General features: G+C 46.9%; 1 protein-coding gene across 1 annotated transcript in view; it reads left to right on the forward strand.

The window, feature by feature from the left end:
* Positions 1-19,144, forward strand: part of Pcp4 (Purkinje cell protein 4) — a 53,975-nt gene that overhangs the window by 8,995 nt on the left and 25,836 nt on the right. The window contains exon 2 of the mRNA XM_070028822.1: positions 16,012-16,063. Within this exon, the coding sequence (XP_069884923.1) occupies positions 16,012-16,063 (52 nt within the window). The remainder of the gene's footprint in view (positions 1-16,011; positions 16,064-19,144) is intronic.

Consider the following 19,144-nt stretch of genomic DNA (forward strand, 5'->3'; position numbering starts at 1 on the left):
CTTTCTTTCTCTCTCTCTCTTTCTTTCTTTCTTTCTCTCTCTCTCTCTCTTTCTTTCTTTCTTTCTTTTGTCTTGAACTCTGGGCTTGGGTGCTGACTATAAGCTTCTTTTACTGAAGGCTAGCACTTTACCACTTGAGCCACAGCACCAGTGCTGGCGTTTATTTTTCTGAGTGGTTTATTAGAGATAAGAGTCTTAATGACTTTCCTGACTGAGGTGGCTTTGAACCATGGTTCTCAGATCTCAGCCTCCTGAGTGGCTAGGATGACAGGCATGAGCCACCTGCGCCCAGCAGTATCTTTCTTTAAAATATGAAGTGAATTTGTTTCTTTAGGACATTGGAAATAGATCACATGGGGACAATCCATCACATTTTTGAAATTAGATCTTATTTTAAAATTTATATGTGCTAGCCATGAGAAGTGTGTGGGGTCTCATTGCACTTTGGGTCTTGGCTATTACTATTCTGGTAGCTTCTAAGCTATTTATGATTACCCTCTGCTATTATTATTTTCTTTTCTGAGGAGTTTGCCCATGGATGGACTCAGCCTTGTATTTATAGCTCTGTTCTCACATTTACATAAGTTCTGTCAAAATATCTAGATAATACAGTGCCACATCTCAAATATTATTTCTGGCAATGTTCTCTAACTTAGAAATACAGGCTATTTTACCTCTTCTTGAAGAAAACGTCTTAAAATAGATGTAGCAATTTGTCAGGCACCGGCACCGAAACCCCGCTTCAAGTTCACAGTTACTTTTTCATCTGGATTTAATCTTTCTTACGCTCAGAGCAGATTCAGTTCGTTTTAGAAGTATCATTTGTTTTTGGATTTCCATGACATCATTTTCCCCTGAGTTCTTGCTGAGAGCCGGGGCTGAGAATTCCTCCCTACCCCCACTTGAGTTGTGGGTGAGGATTTTGAATTTTCACAGGACCAAGCCTAGGGTAAGCAGTGACTTGGGGGACCCCTCCGCTCAGGCCAGGGGCCCCCTGTAATTACCACAGGGACACGGAACACAGGTGGAGTACAAGCAGATCTCGTGGGAGATGAGGCATTGGAGAACAGGCCCCTGCCCATCTTTCCTGGAATTCTCTGGCAGTGCCCTGGCGCAGCTCAGGGTTAGGTTAGTCTGAACTGGGGCAAGACTGCTGCAGCAAACTTGGGAGGCCAGTGAAAGCAAGAATTATACTGTGTATATACACAGAATTATACCATGCATATACACAATGGAATTCTGTGCCTCCATCAGAAAGAATGACATTGCCCCATTTGCTAGGAAATGAAAGACTTGGAAAAAATTATATTAAGTGAAGTAAGCCAGGCCCAAAGAAACATAGGTCCCATGGTTTCCCTTATCTGTAATAGCTAGTATATGTCTGGGACAAGCAGAAAAGGTCAAAAGCTATGTACGTATGAACAGATAAGATGATGTTAAGTGAAATGACTCCCAAGGTAGGGACACAAATGGTTTTTTTCTTTCTTGCTATTGTTTCTAATGTATTTGTAAAGTACCATGTGATTATTTTTTGTTTCTTTGTATGTTCCTCCTCCATGGTATAACCCCTGTTTTCACTGTATTTGAGGTCAGTGCCCTGCATCTTGTATATACACTTCTCTAATTTGGGGAGGGGAAGGGAAATAACAAAATGCTGAAACAAGGATACAGGTTGACCCATTGTAACAATGAGATGTACAAGACACTATGCTGAAAATGAACTTTACAACTTAGGGAGAGAGGGGAGAGTTGAGGAGGTGGGTTGGGAAGGGATGGTAGGGGAAAAAACGAAGAGGTAACAATGCTCGATAGGAAATGTACTCATTACCTTACTCAAGTAACTGTAACCCTTCTGTACACTATTTTTACAACAAAAAACATAAAGAATTAAATCATGACTTTTGTTAAACATTGTTAGAAATTAAAAAACAATCCATTTCCTCTATTGTTATTCTAGAGGGATTACAATGACAGGAATCAGGTAACAAGAACATTACCGTTTGCAGGGGACCACAGAGCATTAGACCCAACCTGGGGCCCTTTGCATCGTAGCCCCAAGGCCACTGCCCACGGCACCATCCTCCACGTAGAGAGCCATGGAGGAGGCCCGGAGGCCCTGTGGCTTTTACATGGAAAAGAAACCACCTTTATTTTTTGAGTTATTATTACAACTAGACTAGTAAGCTACTGAAATAAAGGACCAAGCTTTAAAATTTTACCATCATGCCCATACAGTCATGCATGCCTATTTACCATTTGTGTAAGAAGTAAAAATTATCAAGTTATCAAAACATCTGTCATAGCCAGGCACCAGTGGCTCACGCCCGTAATCCTAGCTACTCAGGAGGCTGAGATCTGAGGATCATGGTTCAAAGCCAGCCCGGGCAGGAAAGTCCGTGAGAGTCTTATCTCCAATGAACTAGAAAACTGGAAGTGGCGCTGTGTCTTAGCAGTAGAGCACTAGCCTTGAGCTGAAGAGCTGAAGGACAGTGCTCAGGCCCAGAGTTCAAGACCATGACTGACCAAAAAAAAAGAAAGAAAAAAGAAAAGAAACCAAGCTAGTGAGAGGGTTCCATTGCCTGCGGAGCCTGGAACTCTCACATGTGCTCTGAATGGCCCGAGTTCTGCCATGCAAGCAGGCTATGCGGGCGGGGTGTTCACCACACTCGATGAAGCTTCCAGGCTGGGTGAAGAGTGCAGCCAGCAGCTCGGAGGAGAAATCAGACTTGTTTGAGGTGCGCTTGGCCCACTTAGAACTGTTTAGATGAAGTCATAAAATCCTTTAGAACAGATGTGTATGGGTGTGCTATCTAAAGATCATAGAAATGCTAAACTCTAACTCCAATGTGCAAATTCCCCCCATTCTTAGTGTTCTCACTGAGTGTTGATTGTTCAATTATTATTGTTATTATTTATTATTTATCCTTAGCCAGTTTTGCCCCAAGTCTCTTTCTGTGCTCCAACTTTCAAACACCCCACCCCCTTACCTTCCTTGGATGTCTCTGGGGGACAGAGACATTCGGGGCAGGTACATGGGCTTTTTCACTGAAAGGAACACTCTTACACACCCGGACTAGAAAACATGGGGTCGATATGTGCCGATGTGCAACGATGTGGCGGTGTGAGCTTTAGCTGTTCATAATGGCCCAGAGTCTGCACGACATCCTGTAACTAGATAAGAACTGGGTTGTTTTGCTGCAAATTAAGCTGACCCGGAGTTCACAGGGATTTGAAAGTGGGCGATAGAATCAATAACCATTATTAAGGAGACATAGTGATCATTCTGAGTCGGTAGGTTTTGGTGGTGGTGAGGAGTCTTGTGTGTGTGTGTGTGTGTGTGTGTGTGTGTGTATGTGTGTGTGTGTGTGTGTGCGTGTGTGAGTGTGTGTGTGTGTGCATGCGTTATGTTAGAGTTTGTAGGTCCCTGGCCAGGCATGGTGGGGCATGCCTGTGGTCTCAGGTACAAAGGAAGTGAAGATAGGAGGGTCAGTGTTTGCAAGGGCCCAAGGCAGAAAGTACCAGATCTTACCTGAAACAAAATTACTGAAGTAAAAAGGGCTGGGGATGTGGCTCGTGCTGAATCACAGATACAAGGCTCTGGGTAACCTCAGAGCTGCAAAAATAGAAAAAGGAAATTTCAGTCCATCAAATGGCCTGACAGCTTTCGGCTCATCTTTTATTTATTTATCTTGGCTCATTTTTATTTATTTATTTAGGTTCCTCTTTTATTTATGCATTTCGAGTACCGGGGCTAGAACCTGGTGCTCACACTTCCTAGGCAAGCTGTATCTGATGTAGGTCACCTGTTCTGGCCTGTCATGCGATCTGCCTTGATTCATTTCTTGAGCTGCAATAGCTGGTTTAGGATAAAACATGCCCTTTACTTCCAAAAGTAGACAACTGCAAGCTTCCAGCATTCACTGAAGCTATTTTGGTTAACTCTGTGTGTGTATGTGTGTGTGTGTGTGTGTGTAAATCTAGCTGTTTATTTCCAAAAAAGAAAGTCTCCAGCTTGGAACACCCCTGGTAGAGAATCACATTTATCACTTGATGCCAAGCAAGTATCTGCATCTCATGGTAAGAAGTGGCTTCGGGAAGCCCAGGCTATGGTGCTCCAGGAGCAGGATTCCTAGGGGGCTTCTGACGCTCCTGAGTGTGGAGCCAAGGCGCGAGGCCCAGGGGCGGCTTTGTCATCGTGGGTGGGGGTGGGGACTGGAGCAGGAGTGCACATCTGGGGCTGAGTCTGCGCACTGCGCACTAGATCATCACCAGGTCCTAGAGAACCCTGTGAAAGGGGCTCCTCCCTTCTCTTTCCTGAAATGGCCCGGACACTTTTGCATGCTGAATTCTGTGGGATATCATCGATCTCCACACTGTGGCTTTAAGAGTGGAAGGGACAGGAAGCCAGATGGTCTGGGAGGTCTGCACGGCTGGTGATAGAAGACGTCGTCACAGTCAGGTCTTCCATCTTCCCAGCCAACGTTCATTTTCTCCTCTAACAGTTGAGATGAAGCAGTGTCCTGACCTCCAAATCGATCTGCCAGGTTTACATTTGGTGCTGCCTGCTTAGCAGCGCATGCCTAAACCTCTGTGAATCTCAAGCATTGCCTCTGTGCCAATGGGATTACGGTAATATATATTGCATAGGGTGTACATAGAGGTGTTAGTGTTTATGATGGCGATCAAGAAAAGGCAGCTGCTTGTCTTTGAGGACAGAGCCTTGAGCCAGGGTGAGAAGAAATGAGGTGGCAAGCACAGGGGCATCATTTGCCCGCTCAGCTCTGCACGTGGGCTTCTCTTGGACAGTGGTGGATTTGGCTTGAGCCCTTTCTCCCACACCCTATTCGCTCATTGAGTGGGTCAGCTACGTCCATCGGCGTGTCACTCTTGGCCCAACCCTGGTAGGGGGGCACAGTCAGAGGCAGGATCGCTCAGCACCCAGGGGCACGTCTTCCCAGGGACTGGCAGGCGAGGTTGTCCCAGCCTTCGGGACATTTGCATTCAGTGGTCCTGGGTCACCCTTTGTCCTTCATCTGCTTCCTGCAGTACAGAATTTTCCTGAGCCCATTTGGGATAGAGTGGAGAAGTGGAATGTGGATGCTGCTGTTGACTGGAAAGAAAAGATGCCTCTTCCTGTGTGGGTAGATTTCACAATCTTGGATGACCACATGCAGGTTTTCCGGCCTTATCTTGGTGGCTCGGGCCTTTGAAATAGATTTTTTTTTCACACCAATTCAGGAGAACAGGCAGGCTTGGCACTTGTCCTATTTATTTGTAAGGTAGGCTCGCTTTTGCTCTGAAGATCGGCTCTGCGGTGGTCCTCAGGGTTCCCTTCAATGCGTTCACTGGAGCCGTGTCTCACTTCCATTGCTGAATTCATCTTTCATTGACAACTCTCCATCCTTATTCTGACCGTGGGCATCTGTCAGCCATCACTTCCGGGAACAGGAGGAAAAGCAGATCTCCTTTGTCTTGCTCTGCTCTGCTGGACTGAGGTCCTTTAGAGTAGACTGTGAGAATATTTAGTCTGGTGACGGTGCCCCTGTCTGAGCTCACCCGGCAGCCATGCTGTCAATCACCTGTGCGTTACACCATTCCCCTTTATCCTGAGGATGACCCCAGCTCGGGAGCTGGTTGAGGAGGAGAACGGACAGGGGGTGTGGTGTGTGACAGCACCCTTGCTCACGTCTCCTGTGGACCTTGTGGAATTCACTAGATTTCCAACGATGGCTGAGAGCTGGTTGATGGGACTATCACTGGCATCAGAGGAGGCGGCTGTCTGTTGATTCATGTGTCTTTCATCCAACCCCAGGTGTGTGGAGACCAGGATCTGCAGAGAGGGCCGTGCAGACCTGTGACGGGAAGCCGAGTTCTCCCAGTTCCCATCACAATCCCGCTGGTCATCAATTTACTCTCTCCTTCTGTCTCTTCCGTTTCTAGAGAAATGCAAGCTGTGATTTGTACCAGAAACATAAAGTCCATCTATGCCAGAAGAGGGATCTGAGAGGCTTCAGACTTAATGATGAAGCTAGGTAGGGGATGTACTGAGGGAAGAATGCTGACAAGAGCTGGCATTCTCTCTTTGGATTCTCAGACCAAAGCTATAAAAACGTTAACTACTAAATGAATGGTTAATGGAGTTTATTTTAATCCACCATGGAGAAGAAATTGACCAGTTAGAGGTCAACATGGACGTGGTGGGGACACGTGAGTGTACTATCACGTGGCAGTTAAGGGAGAGCTTTGGTTATTCTAACAAAAAGATAAAGGAACAGACCCATGGTACTTCTAGCCCATTCTAAAGACAAATCTCTCTGCTGTCTGATGATTCCTTCAGCAAGCGGGTCTACCCAGAGACAGCCTCTAACTGTCACAATCCAGTGAAATAGGGGTTTTAGAGGAGCAGAAACTGAAGCTGGGTGAGGTTCATTGGCCTGAACAGAACTGCAGAGCTGCTGTGAGGGACGGGGCAGGGCAGCCTGGGTGGGCTGATGCCCTCATTTATCTCTCTCTCTCTCTGTATCTATTTATCTATCTATCGATCTATTTATTTATTTATTTAAAATCAGGCTTTTAACTATGTAATTTATATAGAATATAATTTACCTTTGCTAGTTGCCTGGTCAATGAAATTTGATGCATGTGGTCTTAAAAATACACGTATTGATGCAGGCCTATTGCGATTCCAGACTGACCCAGCACTCCAGATGCAGGAGAAAGTGTGTGTTGCTGTATCACAGTGCCACAGACCAGTGGCTTTACGAGCAGAAATGCATTCTCCCACTGTGCCCGGAGCCTGAAACCCTGGCCAAGCAGGCTCAGATCTGGTTCCTTTTGAGGCGGTGAGGGTGGGACTTGCTCCAGGCCGCTCTCCTTGGTTTGTGGATGGTGTCCTCTCCTGTGACGATGTCCTCCCATCGTCTTCCTCGGGGTGGGTGTCTGGGTCTGATTGTCCCCTCTTATAAGGACAGTCATCATGGATGAAGGCCACAGATAATCTCTGTTGAGCTTGGTTGTATATAGCCACTTCTCAAGTTCTGGGGGTTAGGCTTTGTTGGGGCACCTGTCAGCCCCAAGCGCTACAAAACTTGGGGTGACCTCCATGTAACGTTACAGGTCACTTGGAACCTTCTGTGCTACTTATTTTCCAAGAGAGTCAGCGGCATGTCACACAGGCCGCAAGTCTTCATTGGGCTGCGTGGGATAAATAGAACGGACTGGCTTTATGGGTATGCAGGAGATGCAGGATTGAAAACTCAGGGGCGCTTACTCCAGTGAGCTCAGGGCATGGTGTGACGCTCCACAATGTCAGATCCACGAAATCAGTGCATGCCCCTCGGAGACCATTGACTGGCAACTGCTCTTCAAGTTGGGACACTTAAGAGACTGTATGTATGGAGTGCGGCCATTTTAATAAAACAGAGACTGTATTTACGTATTTTCCCACATGAACGAGAGAGATTGAAAGAAAATATTCTGAGGTGTCCCTGATGACCTCACACTGGTTTGTTGCATTAGAGGATTTTTGTGTGTGTGTGTGTGTGTTGCTTTCCTTCTTTTTCTTTTTTTGTTAATTTTAATTTTATTATTGTCATTATAGAAGTGATAAACAGAGGAGCTATAGTTTCATGAGTCAGGTAATAAGTATATTTCTTTTGGACAATGTTACCTTTTCCTTTGCTCTCTCCCAGTTTTCCCCTTCTGTTCCTGCTGCTTTCTTTCTTGTGTATATATTTTCCCCAAACTCACAATGATTGTATCTTATTTTTGCAAAAAACCAAACAAACAGAAAACTGTGTTCTCTTTGGAAAAGGTAATTGGCTGAAAGAAGGTAGGTTAAGGTAAAAGTACTGATTTAAAAAATAGGACTCTGGGTAAAGTATAAAATGAATTTCTATCAAATACATCATTAGAAGCTGAAAATGAGGATCCCTTGAAAAATGGTGTGCTGAAATTACAGCCATGCCAATTAGTGCTGTTCCCAGAAAGGTCAGGGTCCAGATGCTGGGAGTTGCAGGTGGTATTTGACGCCAGCTTCAGCCTTAGGGTCTGTCGGAGGGGAGAGAAGAGTGCAGGGGAAGACACAGAAAGGTTAATGTGCCTGCCAGCGAAAATACCATCCTTTTTTGGTAACCAACTATTTTTCTAAACCCTTGCAGCTGAAGTTTTCTTTTGACATTAATTTCTGCACCTTTAGGGATTAAATTAGTGGAGCTTTTAGTGCTCAATTTTTGGAATGTTATTAGAAGAATTATAGATGATGTAAAAATATCAGGTGAGAGGAACTGCATCGATTCTGTTCTTAACACACAATGTTGGCATAAAAGTCTCTACTGCCCGTCAGATGAATTCAAGGGCTTTGATTTGAAGGGTGCCTTTAATGACGTGTCTTTGATGTTTCCCAAAAAAGTCACTTGCTTAATGATGGAGGTGGCTCCAAGCACTCATCAACTACCTGCTGGCTGGCCCAGCTGCTGCCCGCTTCTCATCCCGCCGCTCGCTGATGCCCCCCTCTCCCCGTTCATTAGCGCCTGATCATCTAAGAGACTCACGATCCTTCGTCAATAAAACATTGCATATAATACTGCAGACACTTGCCTCGTCACTTCTTTATAAACACAGCGATCAAAAGAAAGCACGGAAGCATCTCCTAGCGAGGCTGCTCAGATAATGAGCGCTGCTTCTCTTTCATTCGATGTCTCTTCTGGGTGGGATACCCAGTCGGCCAAGAACAGGCAGCAGCCCAACCTCCGTGCTTTGCCAGTGCCGAGGATGGCACTGACATGCAGATTTGTGCGGTTTCCTTTATTTACAGCTCATCTGAGGAATGCTTTATGGAGAGGCTGCCACTTCAGAGGAGATAGAAACCCTGATACTCCAAGGGCTGTGCCTGTCAGGATGCCGCAGCGAGCAGGAAGATGGCACCACTGTGGAAAATAACTTAGGAGGAAATTCGACTCAGGGGCTGGGTGGCGTGAAGCAGCACTTGCTATCAAGAGTTTCCAAGATATTATGAGTATGGTAAAGCGGGTTCTTTCCGTTGAGAAATAAATCTACTGCAACTAGTTAGGTAGATGAGGGCCCGCAGAGGACAGGCACAGGATGCCGGGGCCGGGGAAAGCTTTTTCTTCATTCAGGAAAGCTAAGCACTGAGCTGCCTGAGTGACGGCTCTGTGGAAAATACCTCTCTGATGGGCAGGGGGCAGGGCAGCCTCCTGGCGAGATTCTTCCGATGAGCCCAGCCTGGTCAGTGTGATCACGTTTCCCCTCAGGGAGGGAAGGCAGGCAGACTCCAATAATTCCGTGTCGATGGTAGGCCGGTCATCAAGTCCCTCTACCCGAGCAAAGCCGACATCCCAGTCTTTCTGGGCTCTGGCTCTTCCTATCTTCTTAGGTCAGTTTTCTTGTTCTCTGTACCTTCCAGGTTGTGGAACAGCCAGATGGTGGGGATGGGGGTGGATGGTGGGTGGGGGATGTGTCCTTTTCTGAGGGACCCAGGATGCCTAGCCCTAGGCATGGCTCATTGAAGACAGGTCAACTCATGTCTGCTGGGGTCTGAGCCTCCTCCTTATACTGAGTGTACACTGCACCCTGGTGAATGCATTTAAATGAATCAGTCATTCTTGGTCTGGGAAACGCCGCAGTTCCTTACCTATAGGAAACTTGGACAGCACTGTGGGAGGTTGAGGCCAGGCCTACCAAGCCCTCTTCCCTTCCATCCTCGAAGGGTCTGATGACAGAGCCGGCAGCTGAGGGAGCCTGTGGATGTGTGTCCCTTGTCCCCCGAATAACCAGTCCTGCATGAAGGTTATCTTCTTCCCTGTCTTGTGATGCAAGTCATGTGCAGACCCCATGTCTGAGGGCCAGATGGGCAGATCTACCGAGGACAAAGAAATGAGAGATGGGGTGTGGTGAGACCCTGAAAAATCTGGGGGGTGACCTAGGCTCTTACCACTTCTGGAGGCCATTTGTTCCCTAGTCCCTGATCCAATCTTCTTGTTAAGTATGGAGGCTTTCCTCTTTTTTAAAAAAAATTATTATCTTTGTGTAGTTGTATAAAGGGGCTTCCAGTGAGCCTGTCAGTACAATACAAATTAAAGGCATTCAAGTCCAGTTCTTGTGTTGAATACACATTCATCTAATTAAATCCCATCGATGGAGATTCAAGAATCTTCTTAGACTATAATCTGGACCTTAAATTTAACTCAAATTAATTTCATATTTCATATTCTTCAACCTTCTAGAATAAAAAAATGCCTTTAATGAGAACTTGCATTTCATCCTAAAGATGAGGTTATATTATATGTGCTTGGCTTGACTTCCAAAAGAGATACAGTGTGTCTTGTGTTCTAGATTAGAATTCATAATGACAGAGGTTTCTTGGTTTTTGTTTTTTTGTCGGTAGTGGGGCTTGAACTCTGGGCTTGGGCGCTGTCCCTCAGCTCTTCAGCTTAAGGCTTGTGCTCTACCACTTGAGCCACAGAGCCACTTCCATTTTTCTGAGTGGTTTATTAGAGATAAGAATCTCACAGACTTTTCCTGTGCAGGCTGGCTTTAAACCATGATCCTCAGATCTCAGCCTCCTGAATAGCTAGGATGACACGTGTGAGTCACCAGTGCCTGGCTTGCAGTGCTTTGGATTTTTTTTTAAGGATTACCCTTTCATCTTCATCAGTGAATTTCTTGGTGTGCACCTACATTTTGTACCAGAATCAAGTGCAGGCTGCACCTTGCCCGGGAGTAGCTAGCTTTTCCAGGGACACCGCAGTTTTTGTGGTTGATGTCACAGGAGAATGTTCCAGGAAAGCACCGCTGGGCTTTCCAAGGGACACGTCACCCAGATGCTGACAAGTCTGTTAGGGACATCCAAGCAGATGCTGAGCCGTGAGCATGTGAGCGTGAGCTCAATCCTGCAGGTCCCTGCGAAGTGGTCAGATAGTTATAGTATCCATTCTGTGCATGATGTATGGGGAAAATGGACCCAAAGCTGGACAGGAACCCGGACATGGTGCCAACGTCAGCTTATTGTCCACCCACCCTGAACGCCTCTGCCTCCCACCCTGGGGCTTTCACACTGACCCCAGGTGAGTGCCAGGCGCCAGACTGCACTGCAGAGATGCCTCAGGATGAATCAATGCTACGGGGAGCATCTTGACTCGATGAATGAGAGCCATCAGGAAACTAACTGGAGCATCTCCTCTCCAGGGTCCGACCCAGACCCAGCTCACACAGCTCCAGAGGGTGACCCACCGGGTCAGCACGGCCACACCTCACAATGGCCAGCTTGCTGAAGCGTCTTGCCAGGAGTGCCCCCCCCGTCCCCCTTCCCGTCCCCCACCCCCACTCCTGACATGGCCCTCTCTGTCAAAGCTATCGTACAAACAGTGCTTTCTGAGGAACCCAGACGCAGACACGTTTTGTTGTTGTTGTCATTATTTTATAGATTGTCAGGAAAATTCACCTCAGAAATTCTACCTTTAAATGCCTCTCATGGTGTTTTTTGGATGGTTGTTGCGCGCTAGACGGCCAGAATGAATTTTTCAAGGCATGAGGATCTTTTGCATACTCAGTGTTTATGTAGGTTATTTTCATGTCAGGTTTTATTAAGTGGGGGATGTGGCATTTTTATTAGTGGGCATCAGTGAAAAGATAAACGTCTCCCTGAGCCGTGTGAATGGTTTCTCCCGTCTGTGAGGAGGAGAGCCCAGAGCGGTGGCTCTGTCCGGTCCTGCGTCCATCCATCATCCTTCCATAGACTTCCCAGCCGACACACAGGCTAGCAGCATGGAGCAGAGAGAGCAGAAGGCGACTTTCACAGTGTCAAGTGAAAATTACATGTTGTGTCGTTAGGCGGCACTTTGCACATCCTGATCCTAACAAGGATAATAGTGAAATGAGTCATTTGGAAGAGGACGTGTCTGTGTGTTAACTCAGTAGTTTTCCTATTTGCTACCATAATGGGAAACCTAAGTGGGAGCCGCTGTCCACGGGGGACCCTCGGACCCTCGAAGAGGACTCTGGGGATGACCACAGTGACTTCGCTTTAACGTATTTGAAAATGGAGGACACAGGCTGGGGGTGGGGCAGCGAGCCCTGGGAGGAGAAACACGGAGCTGGAGTCAGCACCAGAGTTCCCACGACTTAGGAAGCAGATGGCAGAGGACCCTGCCCGCGGCCGTGTGACGGTGCTGCGGAGGGTGAAGGTGGGAGCCCTTTACGAAAGTAGGACGGAGGCAGGCTGGAGACGGCTGGAGCAGACTCAACCTCAAACACTATGTCAAAGAGCAGATCGAAAAACTCCTGGTGCGATTTTCCTGGGATTCTCCTGAGCACATCTAAGGGTGCTGCTTTGCTGTGGTTGAATTGGATGCTAAACTTTGGCCTCTAAGACTAGGACCCTGTGCTCCTGAAGCTCCCTCTACTATCTCTGTCATCTCTATTCTATCTATCTATCTATCTATCTATCTATCTATCTATCTATCTATCTATCTATCTATCTATCTATCCATCTGTCTCTGCTTGCTATGGCCACCACAGTCCTCTCACTCTCTAGATCCATCAGAAAACATCAAAGCAGACTTCTGCTGTCAAATAGACATGAAGGGCACATCTCTGAAACTCTCATGTACACGAGTATGTGGTTTTTTTACACAATTCTGACAGCCTGTCTGCAAGAATGTCTTCTGCATTAATATGGTGATTATGGCTCTGCTCCTGGCCAGGGAAGAACTTCCCTGCGTTGTGCATGAACTAACACATTAATGATATAGATACCTGGCTGAATAGCACAGAGGTGGTGGTCATGATACCGCTGAATCATTTCTGATTTCCTAGGAAATAGATCAGGATTGTGCCTTTGAACATTTGATTTTATTGATTAGTACGATGATAACATAGGCTATTCTTGAGATACAACTAATTCTTTTCAAGGTACAGCATAGAGGCTCAGGATAATAGAGTGGTGTTGGCATGGCAGAGGGTAGAGGAAGGAGCCAAATCTTTTCTCACTTGGGGATTGGAGTAGGGTGAAGAGGCAGGCAACGTTTTCCACAGGACACGAACATCCATCACCTCATGAAAAAGAAGCTTTTCCATCATTGTCTTTTACATCCACCCACCCATCCATCCATCCATCCATCCATCCATCCATCCATCCATCCATCCATTCGTCCACCTGTCCATCCATCCATCCATCCATCCGTCCGTCCACCTGTCCACCTGCCCATCCAACTAACCACCCCTCCTATTTTTCCTCCTTTTCCCCACCCACCCATCCACCCCCAACCCCCCACATCCACCTACTACCTATCCATCAATTTATTTAAGCTCCCCAGCCTAGCTCTGCTGCTTGTGATTTTTGAACTTAAAAAACAATCCCAGTATTTCTAGAACTGAGCCCTTCACTCTTGTTGGACTCCTTCCCGCTTTCTTGTGAACTCTTTGCCTGATGTTGGTGATGAAATCACATTAACCTTCGAGCCCAAATCTTCCCCCCGCTTACCTCCTGCTGGCTGAGCCCCAGGAGGGACGCAGCACACACTGCTCAGAGATGTGCATAGACAGCGGCCGAGAGAGAGCCTGGAGCCACGGCTTTGGCTGTGACTTTGGACCTCAGCCCTGGGGCCTGCAGCACAATCTTCTCCGTGTGGAGGACACAGGTGGCAAGTGAGGACAATGATCATGGCGTCTTCCTCACGTAGGATGCCGCTAGGGTCGGTGGAGCGGTGAGGGCCTGGCTTTGCCAGTGGGGCCTGCGGTTATTCCAACACTGGCACGGACCTGCCAATTTTTAGTTCAGGGAAAACCCTTTGCCTTGCGTGAGTATGGTGGCAAAGCATTCTTGCATAAAGACCAGACGCTGGGGAGAAAGCAGCTCTTTGATGCATCCCCACCTCCTTTGCCCTCAGTCTTCCCTTAAAAATGTCACCAGGTCGCCACGAATTCTGAAGTAAGATGCTCTCAGTGACTAGCTCTTTCTTGTCAGGATCGTTTTCTGATCTGAGATGCAATCTCCAGTGACATCTTCATTTTACCTCCATCAAATAAGACCTGACACCAAAAAAAACTCCCCACAAAAACCCCATCTTAGAAATTCTGAACGAGTGACTCCTTGCTTCCCTGTGCACATTTCACCACCATTTTCCTCTGGTTTCTGAGAAATTCTCTTTTGTGGAACAAAGTGAAACTCATGGCATTTGAAAGGTGTTCGCATGGAAGGCACTACGCGAGTGTGGCTGGGCCAGCACCTATTTCCCACTTGGGTTCCATATTAATTTGACTTCATTCCACATGAGAACATTCTGCTTCTCGTCTGCAGAATTCTGTTTCTGGGCTGTCTATGAATTATGCAGGGGGGGTTGGATAGTGGAGGTGTTCCCCACTGTGGCTGGCTGCTGAGTCACTCACTTGGCTCAACTCAGTGCTAGTCAGAGTTCCATCATGTGCCTCAAACTAACCCAATTTTAAAACCCAAGGAGGCATCAGACTGAGGGCCAGTGGGTAGGAAGCATATTGGTCCTGGCTGGTTGCTACCTGCAGGGAGCATGTGTATAGCAGGTGATATGTGGCCCAGGCTCCCTGGGGAATGGGGGGATGTCATGGGTCAGTTGACAATTGGCTACGGATGGTGACCTCCGATCTCCATGTGACGCAGGCAGCTCTAGCTGCTCTAGCTGAAACTCTGGACGTCCCAAGTTAAAGACGAAGAAGGGACCAGCATTTCTGTGGCCTTTCCCACCATGTGCCTTTTGTTCCCTATCCTGCCTGAGACTTGCGGAGTGGGCCAGCGCATCTTCACCAAGGCAGGAGCTGGTGCTCACACGGACCCCTGGCAGGCTGAGGGGTGGTGGTGATACAGAGCCTTGACTCTGCTCTCAGGCTCTCATTGGCCCATGGCCATAAGCACCCACAGGATGGTTAACTTTTCCAATGTACATCGTTGCCATTTACTTATTTACAACCACTCATCTGGCCTGTGTTTATAAATGGCAAATGCACAGTGTCCCGGGAGTTCCTTGTGGCACGGCCAAACAACGAAGGCTCAATTATTACAGCTCCCAGGTCATTTTTAGGCTCATGTTGTGGACCCGAGTATAAGTCCGAGGGGGTGTTTATCCATCTATGGGGGTCACCTGGAGCTGGTGCCCCTCATTTGGTGATAGGATATTTCTGGAACCCCTTTCCTGCACATAGGTCATAATGGTGAGTCCTGTGGGCTGTTCTCTTCAGGAGAACCGCAGTCCCTACCCCTCCTGGCATCATGACCCCGCATACCATGCTTTCTTCCCATTCTTCTGAATGTTGGAGACTGTGCAGTCTCTTTGGTATTTTTCGGCTTGGATCGACAGAATGTCTCTCCACGAATGAGACCAGCTGTCGAGATGATGTGAATCTGCGGGGGGTATTTCTGTCCACCTGTGGTGCATTTCGTGTGCCTCCCCAAACACACCCAGACTGCTTTTCCCCAGAGACTCAGATCTAACCTTTCAGCTCTCTGTAATTCTGGCCAAGTTGGTAGAAGGACAATGCCCACGATAGGCATCAACAGAAAAAATGGCTCAGACATAGAGGCAACACTAGCAGCTTAAGAGTGGTGTAGTGATAAAGTATATTAGCAAGAGGACCTTGTACATTGGTAAGAGATTCCATCTGTGAGGCCATCCTTGAAGGCCAGCCTCGATCTCCTGGCAGTGAGCGCAAGGCTGGGTCCTCTTCCTCACACCTTGGCTCTGGTCTGGCTTCCTCATGCCTGGAGAGCTGTGCTCAGCAAGCCATGCACAGGGGCAGGGTCTGCAACGTCAGCAGGCCCTTCCCGGGGCTGATCCTTTACTGGCCCATGAGTACCGTGTTTTATCTCAGCTGCAGTAGAATGTCTTGAAAGCTCGAGCATACAAACACAGCTTAGCACAATATAAATCCAGAGGTATTTGAACCAGTGAAAGTGGTGCAGACAATTCTGATTATATCTGATTGTTTCTTTTCTTTCCTTTTTGTCCCCCCAACTGTTTTTAGCGACAAGGTTCTGGAGCAACCAATGGAAAAGACAAGACCTCGGGCGAAAATGGTAAGGCGATACGAGCAGTCTGGCTTCGTACCCTTTCCCCCTCGGCAGCCCTGGGCGCGCAGCATGCCTGCCCCAGCTCAGCTGACGGTTTACGTCTGCTCTTCTGTTTCCAGTGGGTTTGAACGATTCACAGCTGAGCTAGCTAAATGTAGTGGTAAACACCAAGTTCCTCCCCCAAGGGGACTCCCATTTGGGGCAACACAATAATCACAATACAAATATAGTTCTCTGCTTTCTTCATTAGTGTTGGTGAGAACACATCCGAGTTGTGGTGAGGATAAAATGAGGTCAAATGAGAGAAGTGCTTTGAAAACTGTGAAGTGCGCACTGCATAGAAGGAAGGCTTGTCAACTTGCCTCCCTCCCTCCCAGCACCCGGATGCAGTGCGTGTCCCGGGCTGGGGCTGCCATGGGAGCTTTGCTTTCCCTGCAGCCATTCACCGGCACATGCAACAAAAGCAGTGACAGAACACTTGCAGGCTGCCTCTTGGTGGCCTTTAAATGGCAGGAAGGAGCAGCATGGTTTCCAAGGGTTGGGAACTCGCAGTCTGGGGTGGGAAGTTTGTGGTCCCGGAGCCGGGCTGTGGAGGATCCAGAAGTGCCCAGATATGAAGGAAATATGAATGCATGGTTAACTCCAGCTCCCTGGCTTAAGTGGTTGGGATGGAGGGCAGGGAGCAGCCATGAGAAACAGCCCCACTGGCTCTGAGAACGCTGGAGAGGTTAGATTCTGCAAGCTTGAACTTGGTAAGAATTATAAATGAAGTCTCCTTTTGTGGAGAGCCCATTCTTTTCTCCAGCTGGATGGAGGCTGTGCTGGCATTTCCCAGTCGAGTTCACAGTCATGGCCGTCTCCTGGGGTCCTGCAAACCCTCCTTGGCATGTGGGGGTGGGGCGGGGCACCCTGAACATGCTTCCAGTTCTCTGTGCAGTCTGTGCTGTGCAGGCTGGGGTGGGTCCTGAGTGAGACTCGGGGTCAGGATGCTCCTCCTCCTCATTCTGCTGAGTAGCAGCAGAGCGGTGTCCTCTGGGGTGAAAGGTCATCATGTCTGCTCACTGAAGGGGGGTTTCCTGAGGGAGTGCGGAGGAGGGGCGGGGGTGTACCCGGCTCACACCGACTCTCCCTGGCTACTCCCGTGGGCCCCCTGGAATTCCTTCCCATTGACCTTCAACCTTACCATCATAATGCTTTGCTGCCCAAAGCTTCTGGAGAGGCCCGGGGCATCTAGTCATTTCAAGCTTTTGGTTCTCATGACATCTTTTCACTCTTTAAAGTGCCTGAGCCACCCTCCCCCAACTTGCATTTATGTTGATTATATCTATTGATGTATCCTATCTCAGAAATTAAAATAAATAAAATGTTAAAGGTTTACTTAGTAATTCACTAAAAAATGATGGCATTACATTGTACGCATGTCCCAAATAGAAGTGAATTGAAACCCATTACAGGTTGTAAAAAAGGGGGAGCAACAAGAGTCCATAACAGGGGAGGTGAATATGGTCAGCGTACTTTATATGCATGTATGAAACAGCACAACAGAAGACCTTTGCACAACTAATTTATGCTAATAAAACAACTCAGAACAACCAAAAAATACAAAAAAGAAATAGACCCACTGCATGATAAACTAACTGAAAACTTTTCTTTATGAAAAGTAATTATATTTTCCCAAGCAGAAAAATAAAAATCCCAACAATCCACTCTTGTCACTAAAGAGTGGCGATGTTTTGTACATCTTATGACCTCTGGCTGGACAGACGATGTCCAGATTGTCCTGTCTGCTTTTGGGTTCAATCCATTGCAAAGTCTCATGGTATCAGCCTCTGGAAAATTCCACTGTGAACTTGTGAGAGGATGAGATTTAAGAAAGCAAATAGTACCTCTTAAGATCAAACTACATGGTTTATATTCATAGCATCTTTAATGAGATCAACCATGTTTTTGATCTTGTGGGCTCTTCCATAGGAGGCAGGTGCCCCTGGGTATCTGGTGCTTACTTTGAGAGTAATCGCCCCAGTGTTCACCCTGTGGTTCCTGGGGATCCTGGAGTCTGAACTTGAGGCATGGTGGTGGCTGAGCCGGTGATGTGCTCTTTGCCTCCCATGCCCTGGCTTTCTCCTGGCATGCCATTGGTCTGCCAGTGCTATCTGCATGCCCAATGCTTTGTGAGCTCTACAGAGGGGTGTAACTTTGTGCCTTTTAATGGCTGGAATTTCTTCCAGTTGAATGCATCTTCACACCATAGAAACAGTGAGTCTTTCTTGGATGTATAAAAACCAATCGAATGGAAAACTTCAAGAGGAAATGAATAAAGCTTTTCCTTATCTAGATAATAAAAAGATGCTTGCTTCTGTGGGGGAAAAAAGAAATTGGAGATTTACCTGATAATTATAGGATAACGACACTGTATATATCCAAATTGTTACTCGCCTATGGTACATTAGTTTTAGGTAAAACTACTTGAGTATGATATATGTACATGATACATTATTATAATGGTAAGTCTCTTACAGGATTTTGCCTCTGCAATTAAGTAAAGATCAAAGCCAGAAAAATAGTCAAAGAAAGACTGGATAAAAATTTCAAGAAGAATCTAAGAATTTCCCTAAAGAATCTAAGTTGCTTAATTTCTTATTCTTAAATTCCTGGATTTTGGAATTTTTGTTTGAGCTTAATATCGCATTCCATTGAAATTCAATTTGCTTTCCTTTGTGACTATGAGTATCTAGAGTGATCTGTTACATTCACGTGCACTCCCTATTAATAGCGAATAAGGCAAGCTGCTTACAAGCATTGAAGGAGTTAGGACCCAGGAAGACAGAAATCGACAAATGTTATGAGATTTGCATAGTAGTCACTTGATCCTAAAATGAACACTCCAAAATCCTATTGATTATTTTCAAGAAAGCATACATTATTCCAAATATTCCAAGTTTAGTTGAAGTCTTTGTTTAACTCGTAAAATAGTGAGGACTACAGGAGTGATTTATGGGTGTTTTGAAATTATTTCTATCCCCAAACAATCCGGGTGTATTAGGACTTGAACAGGTTGGGCTCGGCTAGAACTTTGTCATGTTATAC

This window comes from Dipodomys merriami, unplaced genomic scaffold, assembly GCF_024711535.1.
Source record: "Dipodomys merriami isolate MVZ:Mamm:240054 unplaced genomic scaffold, mDipMer1.0.p SCAF_2, whole genome shotgun sequence".
Lineage (NCBI taxonomy): Eukaryota > Metazoa > Chordata > Mammalia > Rodentia > Heteromyidae > Dipodomys > Dipodomys merriami.